The sequence below is a fragment of the Zingiber officinale genome, chromosome 8A (genome assembly GCF_018446385.1).
Source record: "Zingiber officinale cultivar Zhangliang chromosome 8A, Zo_v1.1, whole genome shotgun sequence".
Taxonomy (NCBI): domain Eukaryota; kingdom Viridiplantae; phylum Streptophyta; class Magnoliopsida; order Zingiberales; family Zingiberaceae; genus Zingiber; species Zingiber officinale.
The window spans coordinates 7,832,446-7,856,714 of NC_056000.1; the positions used below are offsets into that span (position 1 = coordinate 7,832,446).

Consider the following 24,269-nt stretch of genomic DNA (forward strand, 5'->3'; position numbering starts at 1 on the left):
TTGATGATCAATGCGGTTGTTTTCTTTTGCTGTTGCTTCTTTTTTTTTTAATTGGAATAGCAAAAGCATGAAGATGATGTGACAGATTTAGTTGGCATAGTTGAGGACATCAGCTTTGGGAACCTTAAAAAATTGTCTGGAGGAATAGGAAATCTGTATTAAATTGGAGTGTGGTGCTTTTTTGACCTTACCTCATGATACGGTAGAATGGTCAAGAGTTGGGTACCCGACAAAACAAACGGTAAAAACTGAAATGTAGATGAAGAAAGGGGAAAATATAAAAGCTTTTTTTAGTCAGCAAGCAAACGCTCTCTTTGAGAAAAAAAATACATATCTAAAAGTCCATGAGGATCTTAAACAGTAAGCTAAAAGGTAAAAAATATATATATATATATATACAAAACAGATAAAAAAAATAGGGAAATAAAATGGAAGATGAGAGTTTCTTTTAGGTAAAAAGGAGATTCTTCGCTTTCCTTTTATGTTCAAACAGCAGTACCTTAATCTTACGCGAGTTTACGTAGATGGCCGAGGAAGTCTTCTGGTGAGCTCAGGCACCCACTGCTGCACACTTCATTACGACTTTACACCTCCAAATTGACTAACGAAATAACCTCGGACGACTAAAGTGCAGACACTGCAACTCATACAAAAAAAAGACTAAGTGTACATCGGCAAGGTAAGTAGTTAATTTCTTGTACGAAGTCACGAAGAGTGACGACGACGTCAAGCTGCTTGCTCAGGGAGCGAGGCGAGGTGTCGCACGTACGTAACGCGCAGAGCCAAGCGATCGCGATTTTGGTGCAAGAGTAGCAACTTTTGGATGGTTTCAGTCTTTCAGACAGGGCTTCTTCAAATGTGAAGTCGGCACGGAGACTTAAGACAAAAAATTGTCGTTGAAAAATATTCTTTTTTTTAAAATTATTTTTGACGTCATGATCTACGAGTTTCCCTGACATGCATGAATCATATATGTGGCGTGTGTATCAAGTTGTCAGACGCACTGTGCTGGACACCTTTCAGTGTTACGAGAAATACCTTTCCTACAGTAAGAAATAATGAAGGATCTCTCGACCTTTGTGTCTTAGCATAGGCCATCCGTCATGACTGCATCCAACAGTCATGGAACGGTATTTTTTTTTTTGTTAGAAACTCAGGTGTCCCACGGCCTGTGGGCCCGTGTCTACTGCCAAAGACTACGGAGTACAATCGGCCCGGTCCTTAACAAGCCCTCGCTGGGCCAGATGCTGCTGCGAAATCTAATAAATCATAATGAAAGATTGAGCACAATGGTCAACGTAGACGGCCGACTAAAAATCTAATTGTCCGAAGAACTTCCGTTTCTTTTGACACCCATCAAGGAAAAAAAAAAATCAGATGGAACAATCCAAGGCCGTGGAATTTCCGCTCGTCACTCTCCGGCCGTTCGTTCTCGCCGATTCCGACGCCCTGATGACGTGGGCCTCCGACGCCCGCGTCACCCTCTTCCAGCGCCGCCACCCGCTCACCGCCATCGACGACGCCCGCCGCTACATCGCCAACCACATCCTCCCCCACCCCTTCTACCGCGCCATCTGCCTCGGCGCCAGCGGCCGCCCCGTCGGCTCCATCTCGGTCCAGCGGTCCAACGAGCCACACCGGGCCTCCGTGGGCTACCGCGTGGCCCAAGATTTCTGGGGCCGCGGGATCGCCACGGCCGCGCTCAGGGCGGTGACGCCGGCCGTGTTCGAGGCTTGGCCGGAGCTGGAAAGGCTGGAGGCGGTGGCGGACGTGGAGAACCCGGCGTCTCAGCGGGTGCTGGAGAAGGCCGGGTTCCACAGGGAGGGCGTGTTGCGGAAGTACGTGATGTTGAAGGGCGAGAGCAGGGACATGGTGATGTACAGCTTCTTGGCTAGCGATCTCTCCAAGCTCTGCTCTGATGCCAGAGTGAATCATGCACCTGGAACATTATAGAATTTTATTCGGTTTGGCGAATAAAATCTTATTGACTTTTGTGTTCGTCCTTGATTTGGGAACAATCACTAGACATTTTACACTCTTAAGGCCCTTTTCAAAATTGTCGGATCTTAGTATTAATCTCAACCTCTAATTGGTCTATCGTCAGGATTAGTTATACTTAAATCCAATTAATTATAGTTAAGATAACAAAAAGGATAAATATATATATTATATGAATCACTTTTTTTTTTTGATAATAATGAAAAAATACGAGGCTTTTTTATTTTATTTTATTTTGTGCTTAAAAATATTTAAAATACGCTGACTTTTCCTGCTGGGACACAATCCGATTATAATTCGTCGATCAATTTGCCAATTCGACGGCGATGGCGAGGGAAATAAACTAGAAGTGAAACGCTCCAAAAATATTAATGCGCGATCGGAAAAATAAAATAAAATAAAAAAACCGGAAAATCTAGTCGTTTAAAATGTCTCGAAAGCACGGTAACCACCCCAATCTCCTCCACGGACCTATTCGCCCCTGCGAGCTCCCCCCTCTTCGTCTCCGCCTCGATCTCGCCTCTCCAACCCTAATCCGACCGCGAAGATCCATTCGCCGCCCTCAATTTCTGTCCCCATTCCGCTCCGATTTCTCGAGAACCCCATCTCAGTTTGAGGTATGCCGGATCCTGCTCTTCCGATCCGCTGCTTCCTTGGGGGTTTCGATCTTTCATTCCTTTTTTGTCATATTACTCTTGTTCTAGGGTAAGAGTCGCGTTCCTCTTTCGTCTGCATCCCATCGGGATTCGTGGGGAGTCAGCATCCCTTATTCTTTGTCTCTCGGCGCGGTTTATCGCCTTGGGTTCGCAGTGATTGTTGTTAGGTGGAGGATTAGGGTTTTTTTGGCATGACCTCGATGGAGAAGGAGAGGATCGCGGTGAAGAAGATTAAAGGAAATGGAGTCTTAGCTATGAAAAAGGCTGATGAATCGATTAGGGAGAAAAAACGGAGATTGATTTTGAGTGATTCCGAGTCGGACTCGGATGATTTTTTGGTTTCTTCAATTCAGGCGGATCGCGGAGGGGCTCAAAATGGAGACATCTCGGTCCGCGGTGAAGGCAATGAGGTGGATCCGATGAAGGAAAAGGCGGACGCGGACAACAGAAAAAAAGATTTGAGGTCAGATGTCGTAAAACAAAATGAAGATGTCGCAGTTACTGATAAGAAAGGAGTTGCTGAGGCAGAGCTCGCCAGAAAGAGCATGCGAGAATCAGCCGATGCTGAGTTTCCTTCAACAAAATTGAAAGAGTCTTGGGAACTAGAAAGAAGGAAACGATCTCTAATTGGAGGTAGCGAAGCCAAAACTTCTATTTCACACACTGTGGATGATGAAACAAGAATAAATGAAGACGAAGATGTTGGTTCTAAAACCCTAATCCCTGCGCAAAGGAAGAAGGGTGGGGTGATAGAGAACCAAGCACTGTCAAATTCACAAAAAAATGGAAAGCTGGCAACTGAAAAGCTCAAGTTGATAGAATCATCAGAAAACGTGAGACTTCATATGACGGATAGAAGAAGCAATGCTGCTGGCGACAGGAGAGCAAAGATTGGGATTTCACGATCCAAAGATGGGATACTGATGGAGGAAAGGAAAGCTGGTGTCTTGAGAGTTCTACCAAGTAATAAGAAAGTAGATGGGCTTGAGAACCATTCGAAAAGGAAATACGAGGACATCTCTACAGACATAAACGCAAGTAGTGTTGCTACCTATGGCGCAGTAAAACAACCATCTCTTTCCCATTGTAGAAGGTTTGATGGTAATTCAAGCCTAGGGGCTACAGTCAGTAGAAATGAAACGAGGAAGCCAAAAAAAGACGTCCTTGAAAAAAGTGAATTCAGTGAGCCAGAAACAGAACAGAAGATTGTTTCTCCTAAAAGAGAAACCAAGGATAGAACTGATATTTCAAAAAGCGAGACTGGTTTGAGAACAAAGAGCAGCTGCAGGGCAGGAACTTCTTTTAAGACAAAACAATTTTCCAAGGATGCAACTGTATCTCGCAGTACTGAGAAGCAAAAACTTAGAGATCAGATAAAAGGCATACTTCTTAATGCTGGTTGGACAATAGATCTGAGACCGAGAAGAGGCAGAAAGTACGAGGATTCTGTTTACATACCTCCTGAAGGCCATGGTGGTTATTGGTCAATCACAAAAGCTTATGCAGTGTATCAGGAACGACTAAACAGAAAGGGTAATGTGGAAGGCGAGATCTCCCGTAGTGGAAACTCTAGAACACCTTCTACATGTAACTCAATTGTACCTCTGGAGTCCCTTGATTTACTGAAGAGAGTTGTTGTTAACAAGAGAAGAAGGGCAGAAGAGTCAGAAGATGATGAAAAAAACAAAAGGAACAAGGTGAAGAGAAAATATGACAAGAGACATTTTATAGATCAGGATACAAAGGGTAAGCTGGCTTCGAACTCAATGTTTTCTGTTAGTACCACATCTCGCAAGAATCTTCACCAACGGAGAAGCAAACAGAGAGGACGTGCCCTGTTGGTTCGTGGTAGTAACCAGGAATCAGAAGCTGACGATGATGATTATGTACCATATGTCTGGAAAAGGACAGTTCTTTCATGGATGATAGATATGGGTGTCTTGCCTATAAATGGAAAAGTGAAGTATATGAACCAGCTAAAGACAAAAACAAAGTTGAAAGGCCAAATAACTCGGCAAGGAATTAATTGTAGCTGTTGCAGTAAAAGTTTTCCTGTATCCAAGTTTGAGCTTCATGCTGGTAGCAGAGTTGTGCAGCTGCAGCCGATGCAAAATATATTTTTGGAGGATGGAGAAACATCCCTGTTCAATTGTCAGATTGAGGCATGGAAAAAGCAGGATGAATCTGAAAGGAGAGGATTCTACACTATCGATGTAACAGGTGATGATCCCAATGATGATACTTGTGGTATCTGCAGTGATGGTGGGTCCTTGATCTGTTGTGATGGTTGCCCGTCAACATTTCATCTGAGTTGTTTGGGCATTGAGGTGCGTCACATGGAATATCACTTAATTTTTGGAACTTCTTATCATATTTCTTTCATATGACAAATATAAAGGTGGTAGAAATGGATATCATTACCCTTTTTTTTTTCATACACGCATATTCTTTCATCTCCATGGCCATTATATTGGCGGATTCTAAAAAGAATGTTGATGGAAAAGTCTTTTTGCAAAATCATCGATTTCTATTACCACCGCCAAGGTTTAAGTTTTGTAACTTTCCTGGTTATTTCATATGCATGAATCCACCTCTTTTTGCTGAATTTTCTCTCATTGTAAGTTCAGTCCTAATATCTTTGTCCTTTGGTTTCATTATTCGTGGTGTTTCACTTTCGTTGTATTTTGTTTCCAGAAGCTTCCTCCTGGAGATTGGCACTGTACAAACTGCTGTTGCAGGTATTGTGGGAGGATCTCTACTGATCCCAGTGGAGAATCTGATGCAACAGTTTCCTTAATTCTTTCTTGCCACCAGTGTGAGGCAAAATGTATGAATCCTTAAGTTACTTTCCAAATACATTGTCTCCATGTTTTCTAGAATTCTTGGCGTCACATATATTTGATTTTGCAGACCATGAAGATTGCATTCCCGACAAAGAATCTATTTCTGCCACTTCCAAGAAGTCAACAATTTCTTTTTGTGGTCAAAGTTGTAGAAAGGTACAAATGGATCCTTTTTTGGTTTTGTTTGACCATCTCATGTGAGTTCAAGTTCAATTATCTCCCTTGTTGGATTTTTTAAATTATTCCTAGAATAGTTTAGATAAATCAACTTACCAAGTTTTTGTGTGCTTTTTTGATAACTTTGTTACATCAAATGCCTATTTCCATGTGTTTTGATGCATGCCATATCTTTGTTTGGGCGAAAAATATATTGTGATATCATGGTTTGGTTTCATTTCATGCACATTGAGTTATATTGTATTAGGAACAAACATGGGATGGATTTGATATACTAGAAGGTTGTTAGATAAGCATATGATGTTTCTTCCATTTGTAAGAATTCACTTTTTCTGAATAATGCATATGAATTCCTTCTAGTCCCATTTTGTCTTGAAGTAAACATATTTCATGATCAAAACATGGGATCATCCTTGTATGTGAAGGCTAGTGTATTAGTATCCTTATGCTTCTTAAGTGGAGAAACGTCCATAGAATATCTGTTTGTAAATAAATTTTATATTGCAGATCTTTGCAGACTATTATGTTCAAGATGTAGGAACCTAGGAAAAAAAATTATCTTCTTAATATTTAGGTATTAGTTGATTTTCTTACTGAAGGTTTCAAAGCACAATGTTCATGTATTGTGACAGGTTTTAAATTTTGAATAATTTGTCTAAGATCCATTTAGATGACCCAAATAATTGGGATTAACATGGCTCAATCATGATGCTGATCAGGTTCAATTTCTTGGATGCTATCATCTATTCTTTAGGCACTAAGTAAAACATTGACTTTTCTTGCGAGGAACAATCATTCAAAAATTCAAAATCTTTAAGTAGCAAAAGTTATGAAGATGATTTTTTAAAGTCTTCTAAAGCTTAAATCTTGAAGTCTTGACTGTCAAAATATGTGTTTCTTTTGGTCCAAGCAGAGTTACAGTAATTCTAATTACTGCAGATTTTCAGAGGATTACAGAAGATTCTTGGGACTAAAAATGAGATTGAAGCAGGATTCTCATGGAGTATTGTTAGACGTTTTGACGAGGATTCCTCTATATCCCCAATAAGGTCACGCCAGATGGTTGAATGCAATTCAATGATTGCTGTTTCCCTTGCAGTTATGGATGAGTGCTTTCTTCCAATTGTTGACCAGAGAAGTGGCATTAACCTTATTCATAATGTTGTGTACAATTGTGGGTAAGTGTCTATCATAATTTTTTTTTTCTGAACTTCACACACTATTTGTTAACTAACAATGGCCTATATATATTTCTGGGTAAGGGGTCTGAAGATATTGTCAATATCCTGGAACAACCAGATTGAGATCAGAGTGGACTAAGTTTCCGCTGTTGGAGATGATCCAGAATGGAACTTATATTAACTTGAAGTTCCTTTTATACTATTTTCGCTGACTCTTTATCTTTCCTATTAATGACTTTCTAATGCTCTCGCTGAGTCTTTATTTTCCCTGCTCTCGCTGACTCTTTATCTTCCTAGTGTATATTTGGATGTAGATTTATGGATTAATTGCGAATTATTTATGGATGTAGATTGGGGGCCTGTCTAAGAAAAGAGGGCATTGATCCAGGGCCAAATGGATCAGGCTCACCCAATTGGCATAATGGGCCTATCTTTGGTTGGTGAAATCTAGATGGGGCGTGCCTCCGACCGGCTTGAGTCTGTAGAGAGGCATCTTATACCAATCTGGGCGTCACATAACCGGTCAGAAGGCTACATCCAACCGGTTAACACACGGTCGAGAGGACCAATGGATATCCATTATGTAGGAGCGAGGAGTATCTGGCCTAGAAACACCCGATCGAGAGTGGTGCCTCAGCCAGGCGATGCCCAATCGAACAAACCTATGGGGAGTCAATTGGGCAAGGTCCGATTGGTTGGATCAGACAAGCCATACACTGACCAGTTAGAAGTTTGCTTCTCCTATCGCGGCTGATTAGGGTAAGTTATCTTCATCTTTACTTTGACCTCCATCCAAGCGCATATCTTGACGGGGGACATGTGGAGGCTCCTCCTATTCCGACACATCACAAGCCTCCTTGTCAAGTTCAGTCGAAGGAGGTGGAAGCCCGATCGACTGGATGAGTCGAGTTAGTCAAGGGTCACCTCAATGATGCCATGCGGGAGGGGTGTAAATCTCTTGTATTTATGAGAAACATGTGTTGAGAGATTGTGTATTAATGAGGCGTCAACTAATCATAGGTCATGGATTGGGCGTAGGGCATGTCGTCGATGTTCTTTTCCAAAGTCGCGTCGGATTATGTGATTGGATGGAATAATTGTGTTTAACTAGGGTAATGATTTGCAAGGATTTTCTTAATTTTTGTGCCCGATGGGATGACATAGAAACAATCCCGCCTCTTTTCCTGTTTATTCGTCTTCTGCCTTGCTCCTACTTCAGGCCACTGCGCCCGACGATCTTTCGTAATTCCCCTCCGTTTGCCTTTTGATCCTTTTTTCGTCCTTAATCCATGGCCCATGGCCACCTTCTCTCTCCCAATATAAGTGGACTCATTCGTCCCTCACCGGAGAGGTCTGCACCGAAATGCGGCTATCCTTCGACATTTCAACTGACCATTAGATTCATATACTGAATACGGATCAAGTGCCATACATGCCTCCACTGGATTTCCTCACCTTTTCCGTTCAATTAGAAAGTGGTCTTCGTTTTCCAACCCCTGAATTTTTAGGGAAGTATTGGAGTATTTTTAGATTCCTCTCCATCAGTTAGCTCCAAATGCTTTTAAGATCCTAAGCAGGAAAGCAGTGATCTTCAGACTTTACCAAATATGCCCCTCATTTTTTTTCATTATTTTTATCATCCAAAATGGACGCAGCTTGGGGCTTTCCACTTCATGGCCTTGGACGAGTTTCCCTCGTCTCACAAGGGGTGGAAAAGTCAGTTTTTTTACATAAAGCCACCAACTCCCTTTATTTTCTTGATCGGCTAGCAAGTAGAACTGCCAAACCCACTGTCACTCAGACGATACAAGAAGGATTCCGAGTATAGGAGGGCCCTGGAGCTGCTGACCAACATGTGCTTCAATGCGATCAAGATAATTGAGAACGAGAGCTTATCGTACCGTGCTTGACTGAGCTCGAATGTCGCCGATCTAGAGATGTCGCTCAGTAAATCCTACAGTATACCTTCCTTCTGTGAATAATAATGGTCCTTTTTTGATGTAGGTGTCACCATGTTGAATTTTTCGATAAACAAGCAAGTGAAGTGGGATCGAGCAACCTTACAAGCACTCCTGATGCCGGAAGTTTCTGAAGATACTGCAAACGACGCAGAGAGTGAAGCTGAGATGCCTCCCTCCCAATCTCCGATGGGTATCGGATTTGAGGGAGAATCGTCTAGCTGAGTGGGGGAAATCAGGGAGAGTTCCCAAGAAGCACTCGGTCGTTTGGTTGGATCCGTGGAAGCTGTGCCACCATCTCCTCATCTCTCGGATGTGACAATGGAGACCCTACTTCAATCTATTGAGGCAATGTTGTCATTCGAGGAGATCGTCGAAGGTACTGAAGAGACTGCCTCAGTGTCTACCCCTCAAGCTCCTGCTCAACAGAAGAAACGCAAGCACCGAGCGCCTTCTAGTCGGAGGGACACGACAGCCGAGCCACATGCCCTTCCCTCGGAGTCTGTCAGTGTGCTGGGAGAAATGCTGGTGGATCTCCACGATGAAGTTCTCCGCGGTTGGGTTCACCCAGGTCGAGCATGTCGGTCGGAGTGCAACAAGAGATGCCGACAATGACCCGTCCGACGGTCTATTGGATCCGTCGGAGGGGAGGTTGCTCTCGAGCTGGTCAAGACATCTACAAAGTTAAAAGTAGTGGCCACCTTCACTAGGGTGCTGCTCGGGTAATGCTTAGCGGTGGAGAACACATGCTGAGCCAATGGCTATGATAAAGGAAAGTGGCTACGTCGAAGAGCTGAAGGCATTGGATACGATTAAGATCAGCCGCTATGCGAATGCCTCCATGCTCAAGGTATATAACCCGATTGAAAAAAATATAGTTCACGATTTACCTTTGATGCTAATTAGGCGCCCTGTTATGGTTGGAGCACCTCAAAATTCATAATCGGGTGCCCCATCTAATGAAGCAGATCAGGTTGCTACAACAACGAGTGAAGGCTTTGGAAGCCAAACTGGCTACACCTACCTGAACGGCAGAAGAGGTGAAAGTCGAGGTAGCTCAATCCCGAGAGCAGTCCCAACTATAGGCGAGCTTGTCAACACGCCCGTGAGAAGAACTTAAAGTGGCCCGGGCGAACATTGTTGCTGTAGAGGCTGAATTGGAGGCGGCCAACCTCAAGAAGGAGGAACTTCTGCAAACGCGGATCACACCGTTGGAGGCAGATCGGAGTGCTTGACTGCATAAGTGGGACTGCAAGAGGCTTGAATCAGACATCATGAGGAGTAAATTGCTGGTCTGGGCAAGCAAGTGACCGACCTACGGGAGCACTTGACTTGGGCGATCGAGAGCACCAAGACGCTGAGAGAGCAAGCAAATGAGGCTATTCAGAGTCAGGAGCGATGATCGTACAACTGGAGCTTGTGAAGGCGGAGCTGGTGGCTTATAACAAGAAGAGCAGCAGGTAAAATTCAAGGATGATTTCCCGTAGTCAATAGGAATATTTCGATATGCTGGGTGTCCAAAAATAGAAGTGAATGTAACAAGGATTTGAAAGCGTAGTCCAACAAGTTTTCAAGGCCGGGTATCTTCCGCTTGGTACCTCCTTGGACTTCCTCGACCCACAGAAGGTGTGGGAGGATTTGCCCTACTACGAGAAGGCAGATAAATGAAGGGGCACTCTTATTTTTCTTTGTAGTTGGCTGAGAAACCTTATGTTGTAGAAATGAAACTACTTCTATATTTTTTTTATTTTTGTGTATGTACTAATCGGGAGGTGTAATTGTTCACTATCCGGAGATGGCCCGATCAAGTAGCCGTTAGGAGCGTTCTGATCGAAAATTGTTGAGCTGTTCCGATCGCAAAATATTTGGGAGAAATTCGGAGAGAGCTCGACCGAGCGATCATTAGAGGCTTACCGATCGAGAATCGTTGAGTTGTTTGAATTGCGAAATACTTGTGAATTTAGTTTAGCTTCCACTTGGGGAAGCTAAGCTTTCAAACCTTTTGGTTAGCTCTCGCTCAAGGAGATAAGCCCCTTCGGACCTTTATCAGTGGACGTTGTTAGTCCTCGCTTGGGGGAGGTTGAACCCTTTTAGACCTTTGATTAGCTTTCGATCAGGAAGGCTAAGCTTTTTTGGACTTCTAGTTAGTTGACTTTATTAGCTCCCGTTTGGCGAGGCTGAGCCTTTTCGGACCTTTGATTAGCTTCCGCTTGAAAAGGATGAGCCCTTTCAGACCTTTGGTTAGCTCTCGCTCGGAGGGGTTGAGCCCTTTTCATACTTTTGGTTGGCTCCCGCTCGGAGAGGTTGAACCTTTTCAGACTTTTGGTTAGTTGACTGTATTAGCTCTCGCTTAGGGAGGCTGAGTCTTTTTGGACCTTTGATTAGCTCCCGCTTAGGGAAGCTAAGCCCTTTCAGACCTTTGGTTAGCTCATGCTCGAGGAGGCTGAGCCTTTTCGGACCTTTGGTTAGCTTCCGCTTAGGGAGGTTGAGTCTTTTCGGACCTTTGATTAGTTGATTTTATTAGCTCCTCCTTGGAGTGGCTGAGCCCTTTTAGACCTTTGATTAGTTGACTTTTGAACCTTTTTCAGACTTTTAGTTAGTTAATTGTATTAGCTCTCGCTTAGGGAGGCTGAGCCTTTTCGGACCTTTGATTAGCTTCCACTCAAGGAAGCTGAGCCTTTTCAGACCTTTGGTTAGCTCCTGCTCGAGGAGGCTGAGCCTTTTCGGACCTTTGGTTAGCTTACACTTAGGGAGGTTGAGCCTTTTCGGACCTTCGATTAGTTGATTTTATTAGCTCCTGCTTTGAGTGGCTGAGCCCTTTCATACCTTTGATTAGTTGACTTTATTATCTCTCATTCAGGGAGGTTGAGCCCTTTCAGACCTTTGGTTGGTGGAATTTCATTCATTCGAGATGGAGTGTCGATCAACCCTGAGCTTTTCTTTATAAAATGTGTATGTACATGGCAATTGCAGTTAGAGCAAAATCAAAATGTAAGGATATTTATTGGGTCTATAGGGTTGTAAGTGGTTAGTATTCCATGGTCGATCCAACTTCTTTCCATTCAAATCTTTGTATGGATATTTATTGGGTTTATAGGGTTGTAAGTGGTTAGCACTCTATGGTCGATCCAACTTCTTTCCATTCAAATCTTGTAGATAATAGCTCTCGGAGTTTAGCTTGCAGATAACTCGGTAGGAACCTCCTCATTATCGCTCGAGCTTGTTGACATTGTTGACCGGTGTGACTTTTTGCCATACGAAGTTGCCTACTTTAAATGATCAGGAAATGACTCTTTTGTTGTACGTTTGCCTCATCATCTGTCGATAGGCCATAAGCCGGGCGACAACTCTCTCTCTGATTTCGGTTACGAGGTCAAGGTCGAGAAGTCAACAATGAGCATTGTTTTTATCCTAATAGATATGTCGTCGAACGAATTCTTCTCTCACCTTAACTGGAACCACGACCTCTCCTCCATAAACTAAGTGAAAAGGAGTCTGACCGGTGCTCTCTCGGGGTGGTCCGATATACCTAGAGTATACTTGGTAGTTCTTCAACCCAACTATCTTTCACATGGTCCAGTTTGACTTTGAAACCGCGAATGATTTCCCGGTTGACCAATTGTGCATGTCCATTACTTTGGGGGTAAGCTACTAATGTGAAGGCTTGTTGAATGTTAAATCCTTCGTACCATTCCTTGAGCTTACGGCCCTAAAACTGCCTGTCGTTATTGGATGCCAACTTGTGCGGAATTTCGAACCGACAAACAATATTTTGTCAGAAAACTTTTATTACTGTTTCTTCAGTTATTTGAGCCAATGCTTCAGCCTCAATCCGCTTGGAAAAATAGTCGACAATAACTAAAAGAAATTTCTTGTGTTGCAGCCCTACTGGAACAGTCCCATATATCCATCCCCCCATTGATCGAAGGGGTAGGAGACGGTGGATGTTTTAAGAAGCTCGATTGAACAATGGGAAAGATGTTGATGCTTCTGGCAATGCTCACACATATTTACAAACTTGGTGGTATTCGCTTGTAGGGTTGGCAAAAAATAACCGGTCGACAAAACTTCCCGAGCGAACATCCGACCCCTATATGATTGTCGTAGATGCTTTCATGAATTTGCCACATGACATAATCAGTGTCATCAGGCCCAAGGCACTTAAGGAGGGGGTGAGAGAAGGCTCGCCAGTATAGATGATCGTCAATAAGAGTGAATCAAAGGGCCCTTTTTAATAACCAAGCTTGATTTGAATTGGTAGGCAAAACGCCATGCGGGAGGAAAGAAATGAGAAAAGCTCTCCATTCAGTGGGTTCTTCTCTGTCGGCTTCCTTGTCAATATGAGCAATGAACATTATGTGAGAGATTGAGACATCCAGAGTAAAGGTGGCTAAGACACTTGTCATTTTGGCGAGCTCATTAGCCTTAAATGTATCTGACCGGGGTATTTCCTAGAGAGTCACTTACTGAAAATTGGCTCTCAATCGATCAAAGGCTTCTATATAATCTTTCAGCTGATTATTTTTTATTTCAAACCTCCCTTCTATTTGTTGAGAAGCCAACAATGAATATGTGTGGATGATGACTCTAGAAGCGTCCACACGTTTAGCCACTTGAAGATCGGCAAGTAAGGCTTTGTACTCAGCCTTATTATTGGGAGCCCATACAACTGTAAAACATCCTCTTGAGGAGAGATCAATAATATCCCAACCCTACTAGTCTGTTGGGTGGAGTCATCCATGTATATCTTCCAAGTGCCTTCTAAGTCGCGATTGGTTGCCTCTACTATAAAATCTGCCAGGGCTTAAGTTTTGATGGTTGCCCAGGATTGATATTGAAATGTCATATTCGATGAGTTTTGTTGTCCACTTAATTAACTGCTCGGAGTCCTCTGGGTTCATTAATACACGTACCAAATGGTTGTTGGTGAGGATGGTAATTGGATGAGACAAAAAATAGGATATTAACCGCCGAGCCGTTAAGACTAATCAAAAGGCCAGCTTTTCCGAAGTAAAATACCGTCTCCACATTTATCAATAAATGCCTGAAGAAATAGATAGGTTGTTGTGTTATTCTCTTCCCGTAGTAAGGCTGAGTCGATCGCTTGCTTGGTTGTTGATAAATATAATAATAATTTTTCTGCTGCAATCAGCTTGAAGAGGGGTGGCAGGCTGGATAAATACTCTTTGAGCTCAGCGAAGGCTTGATCGTATTTTTCGTCCCACTCGAATTTAGAAGCTTTGTGAAGAATTTTGAAGAATGGAATACTTCGATCAGCCGACTGGGAGATAAATCGAGAAAGTGCTATGATACGGTCGATCAACCTCTGTGCTTCTCGGAGATTGCGAAGAGGGGGCATCTTTTGGAGCACTTGAACCTTCTCCTGATTGACTTCAATTTCTCGTTCAATCATCATGTATTCAATTAATGTCCGCTTTTTATGCCAAAAAGACATTTACTCAGATTCAGTTTGAGCTCATACTTCCTTGTGGTGCTGCATGTTTCTTCAATATTAGTTATTAAATCTCTAGTTTGCTCGGTTTTAATGAGAATATAATCAACATAGACTTCTACATTCCTCCCGATCTGGTGCCTAAACACCTGATCCATTAGTCGTTGATAAGTAGCCCCTGCATTTTTCAAGCCGAACGACATAACCTTATAACAAAAAGTTCTGTGTGCGGTGATGAAATTAACATTTTCTTGATTCTCCGGGGTCGAGGGACTTGATGATAGTCTTGGTAAGCATCCAACATACAAATGAACTCGCATACTAAGGTAGAATCCACTAGTTGATCGGTGCGAGGGAGGGGATAACAATCCTTCGGGCAAGTTTTGTTGAGATTCCGAAAATTGATACACACCCCTCATTTTCCTCCATGCTTAAAAAGTAAGACAACATTAGTGAGCCAAGTTGGGAATTGTACTTCCCGAATGTGGCTGGCCTCCAAGAGCTTAGTAACCTCCGCTTATATTATCTTATCTTGATCTGTCCTGAAATGTCTTCGTTTTTTTCTTGACTAGCCGGGAATCAGGAAGAGCGCTAAGTCGGTGCATCATCAGAGCTGGAGAAACGCCGGTGATTTCTTTTGCCGTCTAGGCAAAGACGTCATGGTTTGTGGAGATACAAGCCACCAACTTTTGTTTCAAGTTAGGGTGACGATCTGCAACTATTCGGGTGGCCCCGTCTTCCCGCTCAAGATGAAGCTAGACCTCTTCCTGCTTTTCTTATGGTCAATAAGATTTTTCATTATCTGTCGCTCGGGCGATAGAAACGTCAAAAACAACTTGCAATGTTTCCTAAACTTTTCAAACTTTGTGAGAGTCAGTTCTGACAACGTCAACATAACCCTTCCAGGAAGTTAATTGATCTCCCTTGACCTCCCCAACCTGATCACCTATTGGGAACTTAATTTTATGATAAAATGTGGAAACTATCGCTTGGAAAGTATTTAGCGTCGGTCTTCTCAGTACAGTATTGTAAGAGGAAGAAGTATTTACCACCATAAAAGGCATCTGTGTGGTTCTCTCCAGAGGTTCTTCTCCGAGTGATAGGGAGAGGTAGAGCTAGTCGAGCGGCTGCACTTGAGGCCTAGTGAAGCTGAATAAGGGAGTGGCCATGGGTTGTAATTCCTCATCATCAACTTGTATGTGATCGAGAGCTTTTTTGGAAGATGATGTTAACCGAGCTGTCTGGATCTAAAAAGACCCTTTTTACATTATAATTAGCAATCAAAATTTGAATTACCAGGGCGTCTTCATGAGGGCAATCAACTCCTTCTAAGTTTTTGGCTCGAAGCTTACGGAGGAACTGACTCTTTGCTCTCTCGACTGATCCCGACAGAGTAATTTTCTAGTTGATGAATGTGGGTTTTTCGGACCCGATATGAATTTTTGCTAGTTGATCCTTCAGAAATTGTGCCAACAGTTCCCTTGAGGGGGCCTTGGCTTTGGCCTTGCCTTTGTCTTTTCTCTCGGAGGCGTTGATGCTTTTCGTTGCCACTTGGGAGACGTCCGAGAATGCCTGTCCGATCGGTAATCTTCATTGTTGAGGTGATCCGTTCGAGGAGTAGTGGGATGACAAGGTTCACGAGAACGATGCCTTCGATTAAGCGAGGCCGATCAACAACCCTTTGAATGTGGTTAGCATAACTGTAGCGTTCCTTGGTTGCATGACCCCTGATTGGTGATAAGTACAAAAACGATCCATCGTCTTAGGGAGCCACCTATCGGAGCTGTGGTTCGGTTGAGCAACAACTTCTACCGTTTAAATTGCCTTTTTCCCTCGACGATCCATCGACTGGTGATAATTTGGTTGGGATTCTCTCGCTCGCAAGGGAAGAGGGGGTGTCTTCCGCTCTAAGTGAGGGATGAGAGCACTTAGAACTCCGAGATCCTTCCTCTAAGCGAATTGGATTTTTTCCACAGACCAAGTAGATCGTCAAAACTAGTTAGGGGTTTTCTTACCAAAGATTTGAAGAAGTCTCCTTCTACTAGGCTTTGAGAAAAGACATTGATCAATATCTCAGAAGTCGTCGAATATCTTGACTCATTTGATTGAAACGTTGAATATAATCTTTGAAAGTTTCCTTAGGCTTCTACTTGAGAGCGAATAAATTCAACGACGTCTTGTGATTCTGAAGTCGCCGAATGAGTGAACAAAGGCTGCAGGGAGTCAGGTGAAACACCTTTGAGCTGAGCCCGAGGTGTGGTTAGAGGCACTCAACATTTCACGTCATCAAAATATTGATGTAATAAGGCGATATTTTCAAACTTGCATACATGGTCTTCTGGATCAGTAGTACCACTATATTCGTCGATCATCGGTAGTCAATAATGATGAGGTAACAGATCTTTCAGAATGCTTTGGCATATTATGGCTCTTCGGTCAATTTTGACAGATGACACTTTGCCCTGAGCGAGTTCTTAGGGCGATATGTTCGGCGGCCCTCCCAGTGTCATACATCTGAGTTTCTTGGTTCAGGTATACATTCCAGATGGTGCCAATTTGATCCTATGCCAAGACCTCGGAGGATGATCCACCGGTGAACTGACAGATGTGTTGACAGTTGTCGCTGGAACCGTAAGGAGAGGGAGATCGGGGGGAGATATAACCATCACCTAGAGCACCTGTAGATGAGAAAAGACAGAAGAGGAGAGTTAGAATGGCGCCAAGATGCCCAGCGTTGCCACTCCGATGTTCAAGTAAGAGACGGTGAGAACATGGAGAAATATGCAAAGAAGATGAATAAAGGAGAACTCTTGGATCAAAGAAAAAATCTCTCCTCCCATTGATGTGTGAAGTCCCTGTTATCTTCCCTATTAATGGTTTTCTAATGCTCTCGCTGACTCTTTATCTTCCTTGTTCCTGCTGACTCTTTATTTTCCTAGTGTATTAATGGCTTGTATTAATTGTGTATTATTTACGGATGGGGATTAGGGGCCAAATGGATGAGGCCCACCCAATTGGCATAATGGGCCTATCTTTGGTTGGTGAAATCCAGATGGGGCACACCTCCGACCAGCTTGAGTCTGTAGAGAGGCGTCTTATAGCCTATCTCTGCGTCGCAAAACCGGTCAGAAGGTTACCTCAGTCAATTTGATTGTCTGGTTTTTGCAAGTGCATTTGTTATTTGCAATTGCAATTCTTTATATGGCTAGTTTTGCACAAAATCTGGAACACCATCCTGGAATTGTGTTCCTTATTTGGTAATTTTAAGTATTTTTTTAAATAAAGTATTTATGACATTTATGATTTTTTTATTGTTGAAAGCTGAGTTAACTGACAACATTATGTCACTTCTAATCCTAGTTAAAATTACTCAATAGGGTGTTAAGGAGATTTGATTTATAAGGCTTTTGTTTTTCAATATTGGAATCAAAACAAAGAGTATGCAGAAAATAAAGTATCTATGACATTTATGATTTTATTTATTGTTGAAAGCTGAGTAACTGACAGCATTATGTCACTTCTAATCCTAGTTAAAATTACTCAATTGGGTGTTAAGGAGATTTGATTTATAAGGCTTTTTTTCGATATTGGAATCAAAACAAAGAGGCAAATGTTTCATCCACAAAAAGTTAAAAATAGTGGTATACTGGTGTTTCTTTTTTGATACTTGCATGTTAGAAAAATAACTTGTGACCAATTCAAGTCATGTCTATCATGTCTTAAAACCTAACTGAAAATGGAATTGCTGAATTGAAGTTTGTGGATCAGTAGCAACCCACTAGATGCTCCAAATAAAATATTTGCTATAAGTGTTATTTGCAGTTACTAACCAAATGACCAAACATCGGTGTTATACCCTGTTATGAAGTTCATTTTTTGTTCTTCATTCTCTACGTAGTACAATACTTACTATGATTTTGGTTTGAATGCATTTCTCATAACTATTGTCTTTGGTTTCCTGTGTAGATCAAATTTCAGTAGGTTGAACTATAGAGGCTTTTATACTTTTATTTTGGAACGAAAGGATGAAATTATTTCTGTAGCATCAGTCAGGTGAGCATTTTTCTATTCTCTTAAATTGCTGATATTTTTATTTTCGGCATAATTACCACCTGATGTAGCCTTCTCTCAAACAAGTTTCCATGAAAATTTCATTGGGCCTATGATGTATTGACTTAAATTTATTGTTTCTGTTGGGTGATAGGCTGTTGAATTGACTATGATTCTTTGTCCTTCTCACATTTGTTAAATGAAAAATCTCATTTCTAGTGGCTGTAGTAATGAAAATCTCAATTCTAGTGTGAGTCGTAGTAATGGCCATTATTTTCCCAACCTGCTAGCTGAATTGATTCGATTGATTTGTGAAGAAATTTCTAATCATCATATCCTTAGCTATAAGCGCTTGACTTTTTTTTGCATTGGAAGGTCACCATCATTACTGAGTTGTACAAGTCCCTTTTATATTTGGTGTCAACAACATGCCCTCCATTAACTTTTTTATTGCATTTCTTAAACTTCTCTTTGTCTCTTGCAAAAAGCAGGGTAAGGTTGCGTACAATGGATCCTTCCCCGGGTCCCCGCATAGCGGGAGTTTCGTGCACCGGACTGCCCTTTTTCTTAAAGTTCTCTTGGGTTTCCCTCTACACCTTACAACTTTAATTCCTATAGATTTGTCTTTGGATGTGCTCATATCATCTTAACCAATTTTCTCGAATTTTATTATCTATTGTAACTACACCTATCTTTCCTATTCATTTATGAATATTAAGTTTCCACTGTATTGCTGCACTACTTTAAGATTACTATCTATACTATGTTCCTGATCTGCAAACATACTACCTTTTTTGCCTCTTCTTATCTTCCCTTCTTTTTTCCTTTCCATGTCCCTGTTATCTGCTCATATTAGTTATCATGATATTTCTAACCAGAGTTCAGCCAATGAAGTATAGTATTATGCTTAGCTAACCCTTCAACTTTCCATTTTACTTTCATCTGATTGCAATAGATGTTACCTATCTAATACAAGCTGTCATTGGTCATGGAATATAGTGTTATGGTTTACTCTTCTTTCTCTTTCCTCCAGGGTTTTGTTGTTCCTTCTTGTTTCCTTGTGGCCTGGTGGGGATTGATTCATTTTGTTGATCTATCAAAAAATCTGGTGATATTTAGGTGTTTTGAGATCCAACCTGACCAGTTTAATTGAATGTTTGTCCTAGAGAAACAGGTTTTTAACCCAACTGTGATATATTGGTAAATCTGACTACTGATTGGCTTGTCAATAGTTGACCCAACTACTTTTTGATCTTACCAAGATAGCATGGCTAATCTTGGCCAAAGATGATTTGTTAAAGTGCATTCTAAAATTTAGGTTTTTTTTAACTAGGTGACTATATAGTTATGTTTCAGATTCCATTTAGCATCATCATTATGTTCTGTTTGCTAAAATCTTGATACTGATTTATGTTGATTCTATTGTGTTAAACAGAATTCATGGAACCAGGCTTGCAGAAATGCCTTTCATTGGGACAAGAAATATGTATAGACGACAAGGCATGTGCCGTCGTCTTCTTAGTGGAATTGAATCTGTAAGTTCTTTCTCTAGCATCTTTTTTAAGTAAAAGATAAAAAAAGTGTATATGTTGTTCCACTTGGTTTTTAATTTTTACCCTTCATAAATTCTCAAATTATCATTTTATTCTTTTTACCTTTTTATAAATTCTTTTACCTCTTGATTATAACTTAGTATGATGATGCAGTCTGCTTAATTGTTTGTATTCATGGTATATATTGGTTACGAGTCTTACAATTTTCAGTTATTTCTCTACTTAAACAATTAAATTAGAAGAGATCTCAATTATTGTTTGTGTCAGGCGTTGATCTACTAAATTGATCACCTTCATCTCATCTCATGCATGTGTAACTGCATGATATGATTTGTAGGCCATGCATATATGTACATGTGCAGCACTCAAATCAAACTTGTAAATATCTCATATACCAGTAAAAGCAGAATTAGTTTTGAGCACTTGTTAGTTTTTATCGACTATGATAAGTAACAGAGAGGAAAAAATGCACAAGTTGTTAAATAAAAGTGCTTGAGATGACATGACTTACATAATTTAGACGAAGAAATTTAAAAAAGTCTGGCCCTAATATGGTGCCCATAAGTATTTCAATTGTTACCTTAAGCACCGTAAGCACCGTGGGCATTGAAGATGCATAGTTGCAAACTTTTAATATGGCGCTAAGCCTCGTCTCAGGAAAGAAAGAAGACAGTCAATGGACAAGATGATTACTAATTAGCTGGCAATATATTGATATAAGTTGATGGTACTATCCAAACTTTTAGGTGTGCATATGATATTTGTATGTTTGTCATTTGGTGTTATTTTGTGAAATAGGGTTATCTTGCAGTTACACATTGTCAAAGACACTTTCAGCAATGACTTATTGGAGTCCTTTCCTTTTGGGATGTTGACACTTCCACCTATGTGTTTGTAAATATGCAGTGTTTCCTTTTTCATGATTTTTGCAGTATTGTGCTATTGCATTGGTGTTAGTTTTCCTCTCTTGTTTTGGAGGCTAGATCCCCTGGTCCACAAAAAAGTGGACCAAGGGATGGACCACTTGCAATTGCGGCCGAATTGTGGCCGCGATTCGGCCGCAATCCCTCCTTATATTCACCTCCCCAGGTTATAGTTTGGATTATAGTTTGGGTTCGAGCGGGTGGCCGGAGCCTGCTGGCGGTGGGCAAGTGGCCAGGTTAATCAGGGGCGGCCATCTGCCCGGCCATCTGCCCCGACCCAAACTATGACCTGGGGACGGTAAACCCAGAGAGGGATCACAACCAATTGCGACCGGATCGCGGTCACGATTTGACCGCAATTGTAAGTGATCCATCCCTGATCCACTTTTTTGTGGACTAGAGGATCTGGTCTGCTCGTTTTATCTTTCTTTTATAAAAAAGTTTAGTTCAATCTTTTATTTCTGAAATTTTCAATTGACTAATTTATTTTGTCTATTTGCATTAATTTGTTTTCATTTTCAGGCTCTCTCTTCTCTTAATGTTGAAAAGCTGATTATACCTGCAATTTCTGAATTAAAAGACACATGGATTAATGCTTTTGGCTTCAAGCCTCTCGAGGCTTCTGAAAAATTAGAAGTTAGGTCCATAAACATATTGGTTTTTCCTGGTACCGGTTCATTACAGAAGCCTCTTCTGAAAAATCATTCTTCTAAATATTATAATAGTCCTACTGATGGAGGTTAGCATGTTGGATGTTATTGACATGGTTTAATTGATAGTTCTCTCTGTGTTTAACACGTGTGTTGTTTATGCAGTTGGAGTGTTTGAGCATGTCATCAAGCATCATTATGAGACAAAGGCAGCTTGTGATTCTTCTGATCTCTCTGCTGCTGAAGCGAACCTCCCAAACTTGGTTAAGACCATGAATGATTGCAGAAATAAAGCCGAATATGAAGGAGAGAATCTTTTACCTTCTAGAATTTCAGACGAGTCTGCAGATTCTAATATCAGATATTCACTGAAGAATGCTGATGTTGTGTGCACTAACACTTCTCTTGAGGAATGTTCAACAAGTTCTCATGATGAAGATAAATCTCAGATGGATCTCACATCTGATAAGAAAACTGGGCTCATTGGCATTACATCAGATAATATGGAGAAAAAATGATAGCAGTTGAATGTGTCCATCTCCCATTAAGAAGGTGACATTTTTTCCAAGCAAACCCCTCTGCTTGCCAAAGTCCAGGATAATCTTTACCTTGTATACTTCACACTTAGTGGAAGATTGTGCAACATACATGCGAGTATCTTTGTGGTTGCCAATATCTGTACCTCCACGTTTAATAATGAGGTTAGAGAGAGCATTGAACCTCCCATATGTTTCTTGGAATCCATCATTACTTTGGTTAAGAAACTAATTGAATCAGCAGAAATTAACTTTGAAACTCTGCCCAGCACCGTGATCCTACTTATCGTGGATCTACTTTTGATATAATATGTAATGAGAAGTTTCAGCAATCTAATATGTGATGAGAAATTTCATGCTGAATGCTCAGATGTTATATTCATGCTCAGCAAAGAACCAATGCAGAGCATCCATAAGGTGAAAGCTGAAGATGCTGTTCTGGACCCTGAATTTTCTTCAAATGGTGAGGTTTCTGAATCTTGTACTTTGGAGGTCATCAGTAGGTATAATAGCAATGATGCTGTGAAAGAATTTTGTATTCCATACTCATGTGGTACATTTCTCAATACTAATGAAAACTCAAAAAGTTTTCCGTACAACAAAATTGATGTCTGATATATTCACTAAATAACGGTACTGGTGCAAGTGAGTAAAACTTATCTTCCACTAAGTGTTGTAAGATACAAAATCCGAGCGCACAGGTATAGCTTGCTCTCGTAAGTAGATTCAGATACATATGATGTCTGCCTTAATTTAAAGCCATCCAATGTGATTCCTGATGTTGCTTTGGCTAAGTCCCGCCATGCTAATGTTGCAAATACTTCTTATAGTGGAAAATATGAGGCGACTTGCTGGACATATTCTTGATTTTTGTTCATGCACTGTTCATGATGCTTCTGATGTTCTTTGATCTTAAAGAGGATTGATAATGCTCCTGAATCTTCTTCATAGTGCACCCTGTGGGAAGTCCAATGTATCTGTTATAGGGATGTATTTACTTGGGGAAGATTGAAAGGTTGTGGAGATACCAGTTGCCACCTCTGATTTGGTGAGAAAGATGATGTTAATTTCTCTTGCAAATAGTAAAGACTAATATCATCAAGCTTCTAAGGTATTGCTTTATGCCTCTTGATGAAGCATTTTTGAACGTGGTCAACATCATGGAGGTTGTTGAACTTCATAATGTTTGATGATCTCTAGAAAAATGCTCAGTATTGATCGTACGTTGGGCTGAGCATGCTGAGCGATAATTTGGTGCTAGCACTTCTTGATGGTGCAATATTGAGTTTGTACCAGAAGTACAAAAGGAAGAATGATATTAGCTTAACTTTGGGTAAGTACACTTTATTTACTTAATATTAACTTTGTTTTTATTCATCTGGAACCTTTTGTTACGTGGTCCAAATAATTTCAAAATTGTTGTTAAATTTTTGTAGATATTTTAATAATCTGTTTTGCTGTTGGTTGATGACTATTTCCTAGTTCTTCATATATTAAGTAATGTGAACTTGGCCTCGGCACCATCATAAGCTTGTTCTCACCTTATTTTTGATGTTACTTCAGAATATCTTAACTTTATTATCTTTAAATAAACATCTTGAATGCATTAGCTTCAATTTTATAGTCTCCTACTTGGTTATTTTAATTTATTTACAGATTCTGTACAACATTTGTGAGCTTGGCCTCAGCACCGTCACCTGTGTTCTCACCTTACGTTTGATAGTTTTCAAAATGTCCCAACATGTTATCTTTAATAAACATCTCGAATGTAATTGCTTCAGCTTTATAGTTCTCCTTTTTTGGTTTTATTAATTTATTTTCAATATCTGTAGAACATTTGCCTAAAACCCATTATTAAGTAATTTATTTGCAATGTGCATTAGGGCCTTCCTATTTTTTCCCTGCATAGGATTGTTTTACAGGGTTCTTAATGCAACAAATGTAGCATTGCTTTATAGTTGCCTGTTGCATTAGAAAGTATAGCTTCTCCTTTATGTTCCAGTTGAATTACTAATTTTGGATGTGGTTAAATATTTTTGTGAATTATCAATGGTGGTGGTTTTATATCAAATGGGTGATAAATTCTCTTTACTTCTGAATGTTGTAACCCTATTTCTTATCCCCTGCATTTTCTTGTGTCAAGCAGGCGCTCAATATTGTCAATGCAATTTTTTGACACATGGATTATTGACTATTACTAGCGGCATATTCAGGCGGATGCTGAAGCTCCATGTATTGCTGGCTGGAAGAGGCTTCTCGTGTAGGGATGATGAAGCTCCATGTATTGCTGGC

The 24,269-nt window shown here is 41.0% G+C and overlaps 2 protein-coding genes across 11 annotated transcripts; both read left to right on the forward strand.

Annotated features, from left to right (window-relative positions):
- Positions 1-1,309: 1,309 nt before the first annotated feature.
- Positions 1,310-2,071, forward strand: LOC122012027 (uncharacterized N-acetyltransferase p20-like). Its single transcript, XM_042568478.1, has one exon. It carries the CDS (start codon positions 1,378-1,380, stop codon positions 1,951-1,953), a length of 576 nt encoding a protein of 191 aa, XP_042424412.1. The 5' UTR covers positions 1,310-1,377; the 3' UTR covers positions 1,954-2,071.
- Positions 2,072-2,459: 388 nt separating this feature from the next.
- LOC122012214 lies at positions 2,460-24,247 on the forward strand. 10 transcript variants are annotated; one of them, XM_042568679.1, is made up of 11 exons: positions 2,460-4,981; positions 5,349-5,481; positions 5,565-5,653; positions 6,614-6,852; positions 18,232-18,318; positions 19,751-19,850; positions 21,314-21,530; positions 21,607-22,440; positions 22,929-23,088; positions 23,178-23,310; positions 24,124-24,247. In XM_042568679.1, the coding sequence occupies exons 1-8, from the start codon at positions 2,846-2,848 to the stop codon at positions 21,957-21,959; spliced, it is 3,354 nt and encodes a 1,117-aa protein (XP_042424613.1). In that variant the 5' UTR covers positions 2,460-2,845; the 3' UTR covers positions 21,960-22,440; positions 22,929-23,088; positions 23,178-23,310; positions 24,124-24,247. The 10 variants fall into 10 exon arrangements, with proteins under 10 accessions (XP_042424613.1, XP_042424615.1, XP_042424614.1 ...); XM_042568681.1 differs by having other exon boundaries at positions 22,929-23,025; positions 23,115-23,310; XM_042568680.1 differs by having other exon boundaries at positions 21,607-23,025; positions 23,115-23,310.
- The last annotated feature ends 22 nt before the right edge of the window (positions 24,248-24,269 follow it).

Bases quoted from the DNA above. Each gene is read 5' to 3' on its own strand.
- LOC122012027 (XM_042568478.1), top strand. From the start codon at position 1,378: ATGGAACAATCCAAGGCCGTGGAATTTCCGCTCGTCACTCTCCGGCCG.
- LOC122012214 (XM_042568680.1), top strand. From the start codon at position 2,846: ATGACCTCGATGGAGAAGGAGAGGATCGCGGTGAAGAAGATTAAAGGA. The intron at 4,982-5,348 runs GTGCGTCACATG...TTTTGTTTCCAG, and splicing joins TGAGTTGTTTGGGCATTGAG to AAGCTTCCTCCTGGAGATTG. The intron at 19,851-21,313 runs GTAAGTTCTTTC...TTTCATTTTCAG, and splicing joins TTCTTAGTGGAATTGAATCT to GCTCTCTCTTCTCTTAATGT.